Source organism: Psittacula echo (assembly GCF_963264785.1).
Source record: "Psittacula echo genome assembly, chromosome: 3".
NCBI lineage: Eukaryota > Metazoa > Chordata > Aves > Psittaciformes > Psittacidae > Psittacula > Psittacula echo.
Genome location: NC_137736.1, coordinates 107,115,101 through 107,131,969, shown reverse-complemented (window position 1 = coordinate 107,131,969; position 16,869 = coordinate 107,115,101). Strand labels below are relative to the sequence as shown.

The window sequence follows — 16,869 nt, the reverse complement described above, 5'->3', positions numbered from 1 at the left end:
GAAAGACAACCAAAATATGAGAACTCAGAACAATGGACAAAATTCAGATTAATTTAAGATGAACGTATGCTAATCTATGTGCCTGTAGGCAGGAAATAAAAGCAAGCAGAGAAAGACTATAAAAGATTTTCTTCGACCTAATCCAGACAGACAGTAGGCAATAGAAGATTGTTTTATAATAAACTCCTGAAAAAAAAAAAAATCAATTAGTTCACATTTAGTTTATATCTAAAGCATTGGGCTTCATTGCTTCAAAACTTAAAATACTTTGAGAGAAAAGCTTCCAATCATTAAAAATTATAATGGTACCTGTGCTAAACAAGGGGAGAAAGGCAGGGAGGTTTCTAGATTAAGCAAACAGGGAATTTGTTACATGGATAAATACCGGTCTTACCACCAGTATTACTTTACTTCCTGTCACTGACTTCAATACAAAAGTAGATCCCACATTTAGGGAACACCCAAGATTTTGCTCAGTCTTCCCATCCTCCCACTACCCGCTGGACTTTGCTTTCTAATTCTGCTTATTCAACACTCAACACTTCAACCCTCTTACCGGGGCCAACAGATCTCTTCCATCTCCCCTCACTGCCTCAGAAGCACAACGCTTGTAAGAAGATTGGCAAGTGCTGTATAACAAAATGCTTGTGAAGTCTGCCTCAGAGTAACAGTGGCAAACTGTAAGAAAGACCATCATTGTAATGTGTGGGATACTGAAACTCCTCAACCTCATTCAGGGAAACGTAATTGAGACTATACACAGCAGAGTCACTTTAACCCATGTTTTCAACTGGTTTATTGCTTGCCTCTCTGTTTCTGTGAGAACCTTCTTAAAATGTGCATATCTAAGAAAAGTAGAAAATACACATTCACTCTTTTTTTCAGTTCATATTACTCTTCTATTCCAAATTCTGAGAAATCAGACTATTGCCTTTCACAAAGATTCTGCACTCTGGACATTTCATACACATACCGATTTGGGTTTTTTTTTTAAAAAAAAAAAAAGAAAAATCAAATAAAACCCCCAAAAAACCCAAACCTGTGTGGAAATAAAAAAAGAGATAATCAGGAAAGCTGCAGCAAAACCACCACACACTCACTAAGGCTTGTAGCCTTATAGTTTAATCTTCTGATGCAACATACAACCGCGAAGAACCTTGGTTGTTGAACACCGCAGAGCTACAAAAATGAACACAACATCTACAAGAACTCAGATCTGCTGAGAACACTGTTTGAGCAGCACTAGGGTTCCTCCCAGCTCTGATGCGTTGACAGATCTGATGACTTTTATCGCTGCAATGGGCCATGCCAGTAAATCAGCTTTCTCCAAAATACACAATCCATTGCAAGAGACTGGATAACCAAACTTGCTGCTCTATAATAGAATCATAGAATAGTTAGGGTTGGAAAGGACCTTAAGATCATCTAGTTCCAACCCCCCTGCTATGGGCAGGGATGTCTCACACTAGAGCATGTCACCCAAGACTCCATCCAGCCTAGCCTTGAACACTGTGAGGGATGGAGCATTTATCACTTCTTTGGGCAACCTGTTCCAGTGCCTCACCACCCTTACAGTAAGTCTGGTAAACTGTTGAGGAGCCACCAGACTAGTTCTTATGAGATTAAAAATGTTCATTATTTCATACCCTTTGGATAAAATAATCCATTTAACTTGTGAAACACATAGATTTTAATAGTTTGCATTACTGCACCATGGGGGGAAAAAAGAATGATATGCAGACTTGGTGTTCCTGATTGTCCATGTGACGGGACATCATACTACTAACATTTTCATCTCATCATATCTAAAATGTTTCCTGCTGATTTAGTGAGTAATAGTGTTCTTCGAAGTCTAAACTAAATTTTCCATTTTGAGCTTTCATTGACAGAACCAAAATCCCATCTGGCCTTACATCTGCTTCCCATAATTGCCCTTTCTTAATTCTTCTCCTACCTCTCTAATTGTTCTTTCAGCACATCCTCTGAATAATCCTTAGATTACACCACAAAGCTGGAGAGGAGATAAGACAGTGCTTCTATCTTCTCTTCTTTTACACAACCTCTGAATAAACACTACATTTACCAGTGACAAATCTTTATTTCAGAACTGTCATCTTTATCTAAAATCCTAACCTGCGTTCTGGACACCTCAAATGGCTAGCTATTACAGAGGTAGAAGACAGCTACACATTACCTCAGTTTTCCACATTATCTCAGTTTTTTTCCATTCTCTGGACAAAGTTAGGACAAACAAAATCAATAAACAAATTAGAAAAATTCAGCACTAAATGTTAATGAATCTCTAAGAGGTTCACTTCTTGTAACTGCTATAAAACAATTAGAGAAATCAATGAAGGCAAAACCAGTGATTTCTATCACTTCTCAAACTAATACTTCTTTAAATTTGTTACCTAATTATCTAGTATTTCTTTTAATTATTACTAGCTGTCATTCTTTCTGAATGACTATTGGCCATAGTTTGCTAATGAAGAGGTCACCACCTTTCTTTTTCCTGATAGACTTAAATTCTTATTTAAAGTCTTATTACACTTTTATTACACTTAAAGCTTATTACACTTTTTTATATATTTATATATACTATTATTTTTATATAATTTATTTATATTATATATTTGTATATGTTTCTTTCTGTAAACATACTGTGTTAGTAAACACAATCTGTAGAACAGATCTGAAAACCATCCAAGCAACAATATGGCTGAATTTCCTTTGCTAACCACTATAGCCAAAAAACACGGCACCAGGGTGCCACAGATGTAATGGAATCCCATTTTACTATCCGTTACAATTCAAAGACTTCTGGTCTATAAAACTTTATTGTTTAAAGCTAAAATAAGCAATATGCCTGTATTACACAGAAAGTTAAGAAAACTCCAAGGTATCTTAGCTGCCTGCCTCTTACATGTATGGCTGAGAGCAACGACTTAAAGACTGATCACCTCTCAAATTTCCTACTCCCTCTAGACTACAGAAAGGCAAAATTTCTTTATATTCATTATATATTAGGAAGATTGTCCTTTATTGAAACTTTTCTTAAGGGTAGAAAGTATGTAAAAACTCCAAGATTAGGTGTACAATACAATTTTACTGTTAAGTCTTAAATCCTCTCTAGATGTGGACAAGAAATTAGGAAAACATATGATCTGTCAACAGAATAACAGAATTGAGAAGATAATAATATTGTAACAGATAACAGCAGATAAGGACAGCTTTGATGGGAAGCCTAAGCTCTGTTACAGAGCAAGTATTAGCAGTTAACCTACTGTATTTCCTCTTTTCAGAGAAACGATGTGTCAGTTTGAAGGTATTTCAACTTTCATGAGAAAGTTAAAATTAGCAGCAATTTAAGTCACGGCATTTGAGATTCATGTAAGTCAGCTTATCAGAATGTTTACTGACTTCAAAGTGTATACTCAGATCGCACTCTTGAACCATGTCAGTGCTAAGGACCTAGAGGCAGAAACCTATGTTGCAGTAGCAGGATGACATTAGAAGTAATGAGTTTCATTACGAAAAGCAAGATGATAGCTCTTGTTAAATCAACTTAGTCGAAATAGGTACTTTCTGAAGCCCCCCAAAAGAAAATCATTTAATATTTTGTGTCAGAATAACACAATTTCTAACAAGATACACTTTTCATTGGTAATACCGGAAATTAAAATTAAAATCATTCCTTAAAATTAATGATTGAATCAAACAATTCAGTATGTTTCTTCTACCACCGCTTTCCTCTTTGGGCTCAGTATTTTTTGTAAATCTTAACACAAATAGCAGATGTGAACATACCATCAACAGCCTTTCACAGATTTTTTTTCTGTTATTTATTCACTTAGATTGGCATACTATGAACAAGCTTTTGTTAAGACTTAGACAGTTTAATAGCAAGAAAATTATTTTTAGAAGTACCCTACATTTTACATTAGTAAAATGAAATAAAGCATTAAATACACCGTCCAACGAATACAGCAAATATTGAAACATTTCAATAAGTATGTATATTCAACTACTGTATCTTTCAGTGTTTTAATTCATCATTCAGTCACAGTCTTGTAATTGAACAAATCCACTGGTGGCATTTCAAAGCAATGAAGTTATGGTCTGAAACTTACATTAACCAAACCAAAATAGTGCTCATTGACTGGAAATTGTTCCGGACCAATCTCTTTCTCCAAAGCTGAGGCATTGGCGCCCTAGAAAAACCAAAAGCCATAAAATATCAGTACTGCAACTTTGTACACAGTGAATTTAACTAGTTGAGAAAAGATAAGAATTTTTTTTGGCAAGGATAAACGACCAAAACAAACCAATCCCAAAAAACAGCCCCCTAAAAAACCTGGTTACTACTATAGACCTTGCTAACACCAAACCAGCATCTTCAGATCTCAGATCATAAGACTTTGGTTTACTGAGCTTACTTGCACTGAAGGTCTCCCTAGTCAGGAGAGAGAAAAACAGAAATAAATGAGAGACTAAATACTGAAAATGGATGAAACACCTTCCTGTCTCTACCCTGGAGGTGGGAGAGAAAGTGGAGCTTGTGACCCAGCTCAACAATCACACATGGCAAATTAACTGAACTTGTTTAGTTAATGCAAAGACAAGCTCATAGACACAATAACATTAGGCATGAATGCAGAAAATTCAGTCCTTTAAATTCTCTGTTGATTTGCACTGTCAGGACATTTAGATTGTCCACAAAACCACTTCCCACAGGTATTAAAGTAGACAGCAAGTCTTCTGTGCCATAACATAATGCTTCACTATTTATAATAAAGAGCCTAACACTCTTCCACCACAAGAAAACTATTTCAACATAATCCAAAGTACCTCAGAGAGAGGTGTTTTGAAATATGTTCTGTTCAAAAACATCCCAAGTAAGTTATATCATTTTCATGTATTTTCATGCAATTATACTGGCTTGATGTTCTGTATTTATTATTTTCAGACAGGAGCTTCTTTAGTAACACCTGCATTAATACAGTATTGCAAAGCAGGTGATACAAGGCCAAACGGCAAGCTCCTCTTCACACGTAATTGTCATATTGTATAGCACATTTCAGAAAAAGCTAAAAAAACTAGCTTGGTCATAGGAAGCAGAGAGACTGGTCTGTTCCACCTACACTGAAAACATAAACTGTTCAAAGGGCTTTGTTAAATACCTTGAACTTTGTAAAATTAAAAGGCAACACAGTACAGCTACTGTTGGTGTGCATTACAAATGCTGCAGCCTTTGCACAACAAATCTGCTGGGTCTGGTCCTCAAAAAGAACTGAGAGAAGGTAACTTTGGTTACTCTGTAGTTCCAACCAATAACTGTTGACTGAACTGGTGCAATAAACATTGGGTTTCAAAGGAATAAGCGGGTTTTGTTGTTTGGTTGTTTTTTGGGTTTTTTTATTTATTTAGAGACAGAAAAACCTCTACCCTGGAAAACTGACAGAACTAAAACCCCCTAGCTTTTTATGAGCTCTTACACTGATTGGTTTTAGAGAAAAGCAAATATATCCAACTCTAAATCGCTTTCGCTGCATACACCACCACTGACATGTATATATATACATACACACTATCAAATGAATGCATAAGCACGAATATTCCAGTATTCCAGGCTAAATTCAGGCCTAAGTGAAGCTAAAATGGCACACAGTATGCAGCAAAGAATCTTAAAACCAGATACGACTCCTTCCCGACAAGTTCCTTCTTTACACCAAAGATGTAGTAAACAGCCCTGGGCATTACAACACTAAAATCAAAATCACAACTGCATTAAAAATTACATGCAGGATTTCACAGATTAATTACAGATAAGGGGAAAGGTGTAGACTTAAATTAAGAATGTATCAAAATGTATAAAGCAAAAATGAAACTCTCTTTTGTGGTATCTGCCCTGATGTGATTGTGGTATTGCAGAACTTAAAGAGTGGTTACACAATCTAGCTTAGTAGTTTTGAAACACATGGTCAAAAGCCCATTTGGAGGTAACAACTTTAACCAGAATAGAGCAAAAACAGAGTGTAATTCCACACTTGGGACAGTACAGTTCTGCTCCATTCACATCACGGCCCCAGCTGCTGACGGGTCATGTCATGGTCAGTCGTATTCCCTGCAATTATCCAGTACAATAAAGCCCTCTCCTTTACCAGGGACTTGGCTGCAGGGCTTACTACCTTAGAAGCTGTTCTCAGATGGTGATGTTGGTGCTAAGGAAAAGGGGTATAAACCCTCATTTAAGATTAAAGCTCTCCACGACTTCTGAATATTTAGTTTTGCAGCCTTACTGAAATACACCCATGAGGTCTGGCTAGGTGGATATTATTTGCAAATAAACTAGGCAAAAAAGGAACCGTGGAGGCCTTTTTATCCTATTGTTAAAATCTCTACTTCTTTAAAAATAAATACATTCAAGAGCAGGCTTTTAGGAAATTCTTTCTCTTTTCGAAGCTAGGGTGGAGTAGCTGCTTTATTCTATCTTTGGAAGGAAGAATATTATGGCATAAACTTTGATGTTTCTGTTTTGTACAGATCTGAACTCTGTATTTAGTTTTCTAGCACAATACAGACCCTGACTTGGCAACAAGATAGACATGCTGAGATACTCCCATATTGTTAGGGTTTTCTGATTCTTCAAGGCTGTTTCATTCAAGGCTTAGACTTTCACATGATTTCAAAGCACGGCATTGCCTATGTTTGAATGCAGCTGTTTATGAATGTTTTATTACTACAAACCAGCAAGGATGTTTTACACCAATATAAAAACCCTCAAGCTACTCAGACTTCCCTCTACAGCTCTCTTTTGGTCTGTCATAAAGGATGTTATTCCTCCCTCCAAAGAATCATTCATACAGTGCACAGCATATTGGTTGCAGAGGGCAAAAACATAGTATGCAGCAAGGGCTTGAAAGAGTATGCTAAAATGCATGTTCACATCTGACCCATAAAAAACATTTTAAGATTCTAGCTATCCCTCACTGTAAAACATTCTGCATTCATTATTACCGTACATGTTACCAGTCCCAGTTGACTCTTCCATTCTGTGAATACAGATGCAGAGGGGAAGCACTGTGACACCACCAGCTACTGTGCTATCACACCATCTTTTGGACAAGGGGACAGCAGAGGTTTAAAGCAGGAGGGGACTCTACCTCTTTCCATCAGCCAAGATGGACTTACTGGGCTTGGGATCTAGCCTTGGGAAATTTCAGCCTGTGATGCATGCTGCAGAATACAGAATTTCTTCCTCTGCCACTTAACTGGGATGTACGAAGATCCCAAAATGAACCTCTCTTTTTGGGGGGGCTCACTGAACAAGCCATACAATAGGTGCTCAGCTCCCACACACAACTTGGCTTTGACATTGCACAGAGGATAGAAAGAACATCATCAGCTTTGGTTAGTACATCTACCTCCAGTTTCTCCTACCTTTCTGAGCAGAAGCACACAAGGCATTACCAGAAGTAGGAAGGTAAAGAGGAACAAAGTCCAAAAGAGCTAATATTGCAATAGTACTGGCATTTACTAGGTTTTGCATCAGATTAGTATAAAACAATACATCACCAAACACTGCCCTGCATTACACCCCTTCTAGCACAGACATAAAGGCATACGGAACACCTATTTGTCACGGTGAATGCAATATAGCTTTACAAAGTGGAAAATTTATCAGCTAAGGTGTATATACAAAAACACAATATGAAATGAAGATTTGCATAACTTTCCTTTGTTAACATTGTTTCCAGGATCATTTTTGGTAAAGTATCAATGATTATAAACAAGTGCTCTCACACATAATGAAAGTCAGGTGTAAAGCTGACCTTTACTTCACCGTACACTTTATACTGTGCTTAACTTCAAACCGATACGAGATAAATAATGAGCAATCTTAGTTTAACTATGATCAAATCAGTTGAACATGTACTGCTTATCTCCTCCACCAAGTTAGAGAAAAAGGCTCTACTAATGAAGAAGTAAGAATCCATGTTTACTGTTGAAGGCCCTTAATTAAGTTTCTCAACTTTAATTTTCAAAAGAGCTTGGGTTTTCTATAAATAACTACATGTAACATTAACCAAATGAGTGTTTTACTTCAGTTTAGTGGAATCAAAGCTCAGGAAACTCAGTGGGAGAGGAAAAAGTAGTATCTTTTAATTAAGTACAGTTGAATTTTCCTGATTTTCAAGTTTTACAGATATTCTCACAAAGCTCTAAAATAAACTAAACCCCCGATATTGTACATTTAAATGGAAAAGGGGAAAAAATGAAAAGTGCAGACATATGATGGGCTTTTTTACTTGTTTAGTTTTTCACTTGCTAAAGCAGTAATATCCTTAAATGCCATTTCCACTTTACTATTGCCTTTTCTCACTACTATAGAAGTCACACTGTTGTGGTGCTACATGTCAAACTAGTATCCCTGAGACACACTAACAGCTAACACGTGGATAAGCTAACAGAAGCCAATCTGTAAATCAGATCAGTTGGTGCTTATGATCAGACATACAGGCTCTGGGTTTCAGAGGGGTTTTGCCAGATTAGTTCTAGGCTGGCTGGTGACTGAACACCCAGCTGCAGCTGAACTACACTGCCTGATTTGGTTTCCTCCACAAGCAATCTGATTTGTGCATGTTAAGACCACTCCAAGATGCAGGCTGTTTGGGAGAATCGCTTCAGAATTGCACAGACCTTCATCTGAACTAAAACACTAACAAAAACGCATCTGGCACTTTTCTAAAATGAACAAAAAGAAAAGCCGACCTATATAAAAAAATACTGTCTAAAAGCATGCCAGCCAGCAGGCAAACAACTGCAGTTTATCATCCCACCTAGTTGGCAGCACTTCTCTTACAAAGACTATATTCATAATGAGCCAAATGTGCTTTGAAGATTACACTGGTGCTAGTCTTATTAGGCTGGGTTAGGGGGGGTGATCTATCCCTTTCTAGAATAAGTATCAGTTGGTAACTTGGTGGGTCATCTTTGCAGTAGTTTGCTCTAACAGCTTTATCCTCCAGCTTTATTGAGTCGTAAATTACCTGAGTAAAACAAAAAAATTTCACTTTGAAATTTCTTATCTTGAAACTTAGATTTATTGCAAAAATACTGAAGATACATTTTTCCCTTCATATGTGCACTATGCTAGATCCTTCCCTACAATGCTTTCCATCTCCCTCAAGAAGCAAGGAAAAATATAGATAAAAGGTGACTCACATAACTAAACCATGTTGCATAGGAATATGTAAGTCCAATTTTTTTAAACATTACCTTATCTACAGGTAAGCGAACAATCACAAAAACTAATGCTACAAAACTGAACTTTTATTCTTCCTATGACAAATGGCATTAGAACTAAAAGGGAAACTTGGTAACCAGGAATAGCAATGTTTTCCTGAACAAGAATAAAACATGGCAAGCATAAAATTAACCAGTTATAATAAAAAACCTCCAGTGTAGAAATGCTCATTTACTAGTGCTTTTGCTTTTTTTTTTTTTTTTGCCATGTATTAGAAAAATCTTCTGTGTCTGTGCCACTGGTGAAGGTATCCAGAATTTCACAGCCTACACTAATACACTGTGACTAATAGAATCTGTTAAAAAAGAAATATGTATGTTCACTCTTCCAGTTATGTTTTAACAGAATATGTGAATTCATCCTTTTCCATGTATTTATATGAATTGTGATTAAGCGCAAATGGAACAGCTACATTCTATCAGTTTATATATGTTGTTTCAACTGCAGCCAAAATGGAAATGTATTTCTTTTGATACTCTTTCTAGCCCAGGAAGCAGAAATTAAATATGCTGAGTGGGATTCAATAATCCTCATTGTTCACTTGTTTGCAAAAGAACATGTGTTAGTTATACACAACTTGTTAATTCAACTATGAAGTATTTGTATAGTTTCAGTTCATATTTTTAAAATACTTGAGAAAATAACACTATTTGTAACTAATTAGTATAAGACATAGTCCTATATATTCTAATCATGTGCAGCTAAAATGAAAGGGGTTTTATTGAATACAAAGCAAAAACATCTCTGCCTGGGCAAGGAAAATGTTATCATAGCACAAAATCGCCTTCTCTTCACATTTGGTATATCTACCAAACCTATCTTTTTGAGCCCCACTGAACATACACAACACATTTTCCTTCACACCAACTACGCATAGTCATACTTCCTTCTGGTTTGAATACTGAAGTTAAAGATAAATTACTCTAACCTATGAAGCTGACACAGGAAGAATTAGGGCTCTGAGTTTGGCTCTTCCATGGAATGGACGTTCCAAACAAGAAAAGATGTAGTGATCCTTCTACAGTTCCGTACTACCCCCAATACAGAACAAAATCATATTCCTAAAACCCAAAATACTGGCAACAAAGTAAGTCACATTTATACTGTGTAATTCCAGAAAATTCCTGGGTTGATGCTGTTTATGATATTAGGTGCCTTTGCTTCAATTTCCTCCAATCAGATGGATTTTCAATAGCATCAGAGCAACACATCTCATAATAACACTCATTAAGTGAGGTCCCAAAAGTTCAAAACTATCACCTTCAAAGACTTTTAGTTAAAGGTTGAATTACACTAGCAGACAAGACAGGAGTCTGTGAGATGTATTTAAAAGAAGATCTGATCTTAGAAATCTTTTACTGCCTAAAAAGTTAGTTATAAGCATTATATTAATCTTTTGGAAAAATCAGACTTAACTAATCACCCGAAATGTGGGGGAGGGTAGGGAACAACACATTTGCTCAACTGCTTTCATTGATAAACTGCATACTGTGACGTGTCTCATGCTTTTTTAACCCACATAATTCCTGTTTCATAAAACCAAGTATGTTGCTTTTATAATTTCCCATTTCTGTGGAATTATAAAAAGAATTTGAGTTGATGAAAATAGCAAAAAATCTTTTCCAGTTCTGGTCTACTTATGTTAATACACCATTCTGGTTCTACACCACAAAAAGATCTAGTTGGGTTTTTTTCCCTCAACTGAAAGATCAGATATACTGAACAAATTATTTGTTAAAAGCATTTAACTTTAGCAAACTTCCTAAGCTAGAGAAACAGAAGCTATCCCCCATACAGGGCCTTTATACATCTCTTTCCTTCAACAGATTTGAAAGAGAAAAGTAGGCAATATCAATTAACAGGCAAACATCCTTTTACCACATTTTATAGAGTCATTCTTAGACATTTTAATGCAAATTAGTTGCTTCAGTAGTTTAAAAAGTAAATACAAAGAGTATTAAATAACCAATCTAAATATTCAAGCTTTGTATTCCCTCCAACACTGCTAAAAATTCTGCTGGCAACATCAGAGCCCAAGTCTGTATTTCACTGTTTCTTCGTGCTTAGAACTTGCAAGACAAGTATATGTATACAAGCAGGTAAGAAAAAAAAGGGAACATTTATATAATTGACATTTTCCAATTAAGTAATATGACAACTAAATAATTATCTGTGCTGGTATAAATATTGCTTTAGAGCTATACAACTTCAGGAGTTTTTCTCTGTGTCTCATACTTGACATTTGCTTTATATTAATTTAGAGTAAAAATCAGTTTCATGTAAGTTTAAAACAAATTTGTCTAAATTAATTAGTATATTAAGCAGTGTCACAGACACGGTATTTCAAAGAGCAAATATATAGACTCATCTTTTATTACCATACTGTAGCATGTTACATCTAGAAAAATTATGACAACTTGAATCTTAGGGTCAGATTTATCATTAAAGATTCTCCTGATGAGAACTCCCAACAGATGAGTGAACCTCCCTACTGTGGTTTAAGCTGTTACCCAACTGTCCAGCAAATACTTCTCCAAAATGTAATGTGCTTGCAACAGAATCACTACATCAGAACACGTGCCTGAACACCCAGTCTGTGTCTCAAGGCAGACTCAGGTCATGATGCCAGAGTGAAATGCAGTGGCTGAGACACAGCACGTTCCTTTCTTGCCAACTCTGCTACATGAGCAAGTCAGACAGCTGGGTGAAGGAATACCCTAACACTGCTATCTCCTCTGTGTTACTTTAGTCCTCTCCTCCTCTGCTTTCTTTTCTATCACCAATTCATTTTGAAGGTATGTTTTCCCATAACTTTTCTTTCTTTGCTGGAACTTTCAATTCTCACTTCTTCCAGCACAAGTCTTTGGTACACTCTCCTGTTGAATCTATTAACCTTATCATCAATTAATGTTTAAGTATTGTAATTTGTGCTTCAGAAGAGACGGTGCAATTAGAGGGAACAGGAGTGAGTACATCATAGCCATTTCTGGCTGACTGCAGACTCTGGCAAACATCAATTTACATTAAGCGCAGATTTCACAATCAGGTTTGAAAAGCCTATTGTAAACACATAATTCCTTAAGCAGTAATGAAGTCCATGTATGTTTACCTATCTCACAGTTAGTTATTAAATTTTCCTACAGTTCAATGTTTTTATAAAGCCTCTCTGCTATGACATCCAAGGTAGGTGCACCTCAGCCTTCTCTCAACAGGGCACTTCCAGGGTCTATTTCCTCTAAGCTGCTTTCCTCCCCCTCTATCCTTCCCAACATGCTTGTTTGAACTTAAGTACCTCCATGATCTCTAAATCCTCGTCAAATGTGACCAAAACAGTAAAATGGTACTGGTGACAGTGCCCTTAGAGAGGAGACAGGCAGGAAAAGGACAACAGCCATTCAGAGTGTCTCCACAAGTCCCACTCCTTTCAAAAACAAAAATTTGGCTTATAAGATACACACAGGCTTCTCATGCAGAACACACTGTTACATCATACAATCTAGCTAAAAACTATGTATGTGATGTCAATGTTGGGGGGCTGAGTGAATTACTGAAGACATTCAGTGACACTGGCCCTTTAAATAATATGCTAAACTGGCAGATAGAGAAGGGAACATACAGCCAAATACCTGAAACACTAAGAAAAGATTTTCATGTCTAATGCTACAGCTTCTAGATTAGCATCATTTTTAAATTTCATTAAACTTTTTCAGGCTGTGGTAACATAAGCAACCAGTTTCTAGAATACTGAAAAACAAGTACTACTCCCACTACAACTTCCTTCTGCATGTCTGAGACTGACATCTCTGTAGCTTTTTGCAGCTTTTAAGCTACAAAAGGTAATTTCTATCTCCTCTTTGCTTCAGCTACTATAAGATTTAATACCTTTCAACTGCTAGCAATTTTTTGTTAGATTCTAGATAACAGAAGCAAAAGTCAGAAGTATTAGATTCAATCTCTGTTTTATGGTGAGTATAGCCTGGGTCACATCTTCACAGCAGCTAGCATGGGTTGCTTTACCACTTCTCAGCCATGCATAAAAACCCCATATAATTCAGTCAGGTAAGACTTTGGCTGCAGTTTAATGCATGGATGAGGGTAAAAGACCAAGTTCTCCTTCTACTGCAAAGACATTAAAAAAAAGGCCCCACACTGTTAACCTTATCCACTTGCAACAAGAACACTGGCTAAACCACTCGAGGGCAAAGGAATTTTCCAGTGCTCTTCCACAATCTCCAGCCTTGTAATTGAGACTACAGCAAAAGGAACCATGTGAGTGGTGATGTAGAGCAAAGGAAGCTCAAAGGGAATACAGCACTAGGAGACAGTATGACAGGAAGAGCTCTGCCGTCACTGGTATGAACACTGGAGTACAGATCAATAAACTAATCAAGCATAGAAAAGAACCAACTCTTTGTAGGCAGAATGTGCTCTTGTAAGATCATCTCAAAAGGCACTGTGGCTAACAAACTAAAATTACTGGATATCACTCTTCACTATACCCACACAACCCACCAGTACCGTAAAATGTCATTTATTACTTTCTAATATTCAAATCTTGAACAAGAATAAGTTGCATAAAATACAAGTTAGTCAGCAGAAGCAAAACTTGAATTTGGGTACAAAAATGGAAGTCGTGAAACACAGAACTGCAATGGAAGAGCTTCTTCAACACAATTCCAGACTGCTGTTACAGATTGTAAGTGTACATGCGTGTTAGGTTTGTGTAGGCACAAACCATCTCTGACAAAAATTGCCTATTACTGGTTTTGTACTAAGCAAACACAAGAGAAGCAGCAACCTGAAAATTCTTGTAAGAGACATGGGGAAGGGCAAGACAAACTTGTAAGAATTTTTAAGAAGTTGGCAGTTTATCAAACAGTGTGTTGACACAAAGAAGAACTGCCAGGAAAAAGAAAATAGTATTACTCAGCAATTATATTCCTTTTTGGTTTTGCAAAACATATGCTTAAACATGAGTATATGACTCTTGTTAAAATTAAATAGATTTGCCTGACCATAACCACACTGGTCTAAACAACTCCACAGTAACTACCAAGTGCTTCTCCACACTATCTTTACGGGAATATTTTTAAGCACAATCTTGCACTATCTATTAAGTGTGAAAGAACTTTTAAAGCAGGTATCCTATACCAGCTGTCCCACCTCACAGTATTATTCAAGATCACGCATCAGAAATGCACAAGAAAAATCTTATGCCTGGAATTTATCCACCTCAGTGCACATGATTACGATTGGACAGATAATGCCCAATTGCCATCAGAATTTCAGCTTCATGGATATAGACACTTTAGTTAATCAGAAGATTTTTAGTTGAAACAAATCGGTTCGCGATTGACCTAAATGGCAATGATATAATGTAATTTCTAATAAACATATATACAGAATAATCTTAAACTAGCTGCTTGGCCAGTCCACAAATACAACTTCTGTGCTGTCCAGAAGCAGAAAAGTAGGCCTCTTCTTTCAGTGGGCCTAACCAAGGGCCAGCACTGCATTTATACTGACACAACGGCTAGTGGGCAGCGGCAAGTGAAAAGATGTTAGCTAGAATGGCAATAAAACAAGATGGTCCCAGCTCAAGGGTCAACCACGCTGGTGTCTCAACAGTATAACCTAAAATCTAACTACTTCAGAGAATGAAAACTCCTAAAGTCTATGTCCTACAACATTTGGCCACATAAAGGTGCTGCTATACAGCTCATGAATTCAAGAAGTCAGACTTTTGAAGTCCAGGCAAAAGGATGTGATCTCCCATGTCACAGAAAACTACTCCTCCAGCAGAACAACACCCTACCTGAGCAATCTCACTGCACGGGCTTACAGACGTTCATTCAAAGTTCGCATGAGCCACCTCTGAAACTCCTGTTTAAAGCCTCTTTGCAGTAAGATTTATGAAAACCACAAATCAATTTCCAATAATATAAAACGTGAGCATTGCCCACTGTTTGACGTTACAAGACATTATAATCCCAATTCAGCAAATTAAAAAACTAGATGACAGAGTGCATCTAGTTTTTCCCCTCAAGCACCTCTTCCCCTCCCTCACAGAAACAGATTTGAGAACAAGAACTTTCATTTGGCTATGGAATAGGTAGAAAACAGCACAAATGCAAGATCCTCAGCTATGAATCATCGATACATCTCTTCCATGAACAGTAGCAGTAACTTCTATCGACTAAGGGCTATTTCCTTCCTTAAATTCAGCATTCCTTCATCAGTGAATCCACCCCTCTTTAAAAAACTCCGAGAGCCTTATCACATCTGCTTATAGCTCTAATTTCAAGCGAGACTGCAATGAAAGAGCGGTCAGGGGAGGATCGCTCCTATCAGGACGTCGATCGATGCGAACAAGTCCAATTACAGCCAGCGCGTGGAGCGCGCTCGGCTGAGCAGATCATACAGAGTGCGAGCACTTTTCCGGGTAACCCGAGCAGCACCCACCCGCTCACAGGCACTGCCCCACCGCAGGAGCGAGGTACGCGGGGAGAGGGGACAGCTACCGAGTGCACAGGGAAAGGAGGCACCCTCCGCTAAGACATCTGCAACAAGCCATCCGAACTCAAGGCAATGCCCCAAGCTCTCCCGGCTTTCGGCACACTTCAGGGAAGAGCTGCGCTCGGTAACCCCGCACTCCTCTCTGTCCCGTTCACAGACAGGATTCCACCCGGCCCCCAGCCCAACCCGATCCCATCAGCGTCTGCACCAAGGCTGAGCCTCCCAAAGCCGATTAACCCCGCTCCGCTTCCCATCCCCACCCACGGCCACAGCCGCCTTCCCGCCGCTCCGTCCGAGCGCTCCGTTCCGCACCACCCACCCCCCCACCGGAGCGCTGCTCAAACCCAGCCTCCACACCGCCCTTTCCACCCCCGAGCAGCCGGGAGCGAGCTGCCCCGACCCCTCACTCACTCCCTCACCATGGTACAGATGGAGGCGATTTTGGAGACTGTCATTAGGATTTCCATCCGCCCAGCGCCATCTTCCGCCCAATCACAGCGCCGAGCCGAGCGAAGCCGGGCTGTGCCGGGCGGGAGTAGGAGGAGAAGGGAAGGGAAAGCGAAGGCAGAATGACGGGGGGCGGGCAGCGCCCGCCGAGGGGCACGGGCGGCCCCAACGTCCGGGCGCGCGCGTACCAGCCGGCACCACAGAGGCTCACTCCCCTCCGCCCCGCGCGCGGCCGGCCCGCAGCACGGCCCCGCCTCAAGCCGCGCCCGAGCCTCGCCGGGTCACCGGGCGCCTCCCTCCCGCCCCTCCAGCCGCGGCACCGCCCCGGGGCTGGCCACGCCCCCTCGGCGGCTCCCGCGGCGCCGGGCGATCGCCAACAGGCATGCGCGGAGCCGAGGGGGCGGGGCGGGGGTGCGCCTTGAGCCGTTAGAACGCGCGGGGGCGGTGCTCAGGCTGCCTCAGGCGGGGCGTCGCGTCCAAACATAGTAGGGGGAGGCGGTCTGGTGGTCCCCCGCCATCAGTATTTGCTTTCCTTTCCTTCTTATTGAGTTCTGTGGCCTGGAGCTGAGACCTAACGAGCGGGCGCTGGGTGAGGACAT

General features: G+C 39.2%; 1 protein-coding gene across 2 annotated transcripts in view; it reads right to left on the bottom strand.

The window, feature by feature from the left end:
• USP12 (ubiquitin specific peptidase 12) overlaps positions 1 to 16,376 on the bottom strand; it is a gene marked incomplete at its 3' end in the record, with an annotated part of 37,421 nt that extends 21,045 nt beyond the window's left edge. For both annotated transcript variants that reach the window (XM_080613621.1, XM_080613622.1), the window contains exons 1-2: positions 16,243 to 16,376; positions 4,131 to 4,211 (exon numbers count right to left, since the gene is read on the bottom strand). In XM_080613621.1, coding sequence (XP_080469747.1) covers positions 4,131 to 4,211; positions 16,243 to 16,290 — 129 coding nt within the window. In that variant the 5' untranslated portion in view covers positions 16,291 to 16,376. The remainder of the gene's footprint in view (positions 1 to 4,130; positions 4,212 to 16,242) is intronic.
• Positions 16,377 to 16,869: the final 493 nt, after the last annotated feature.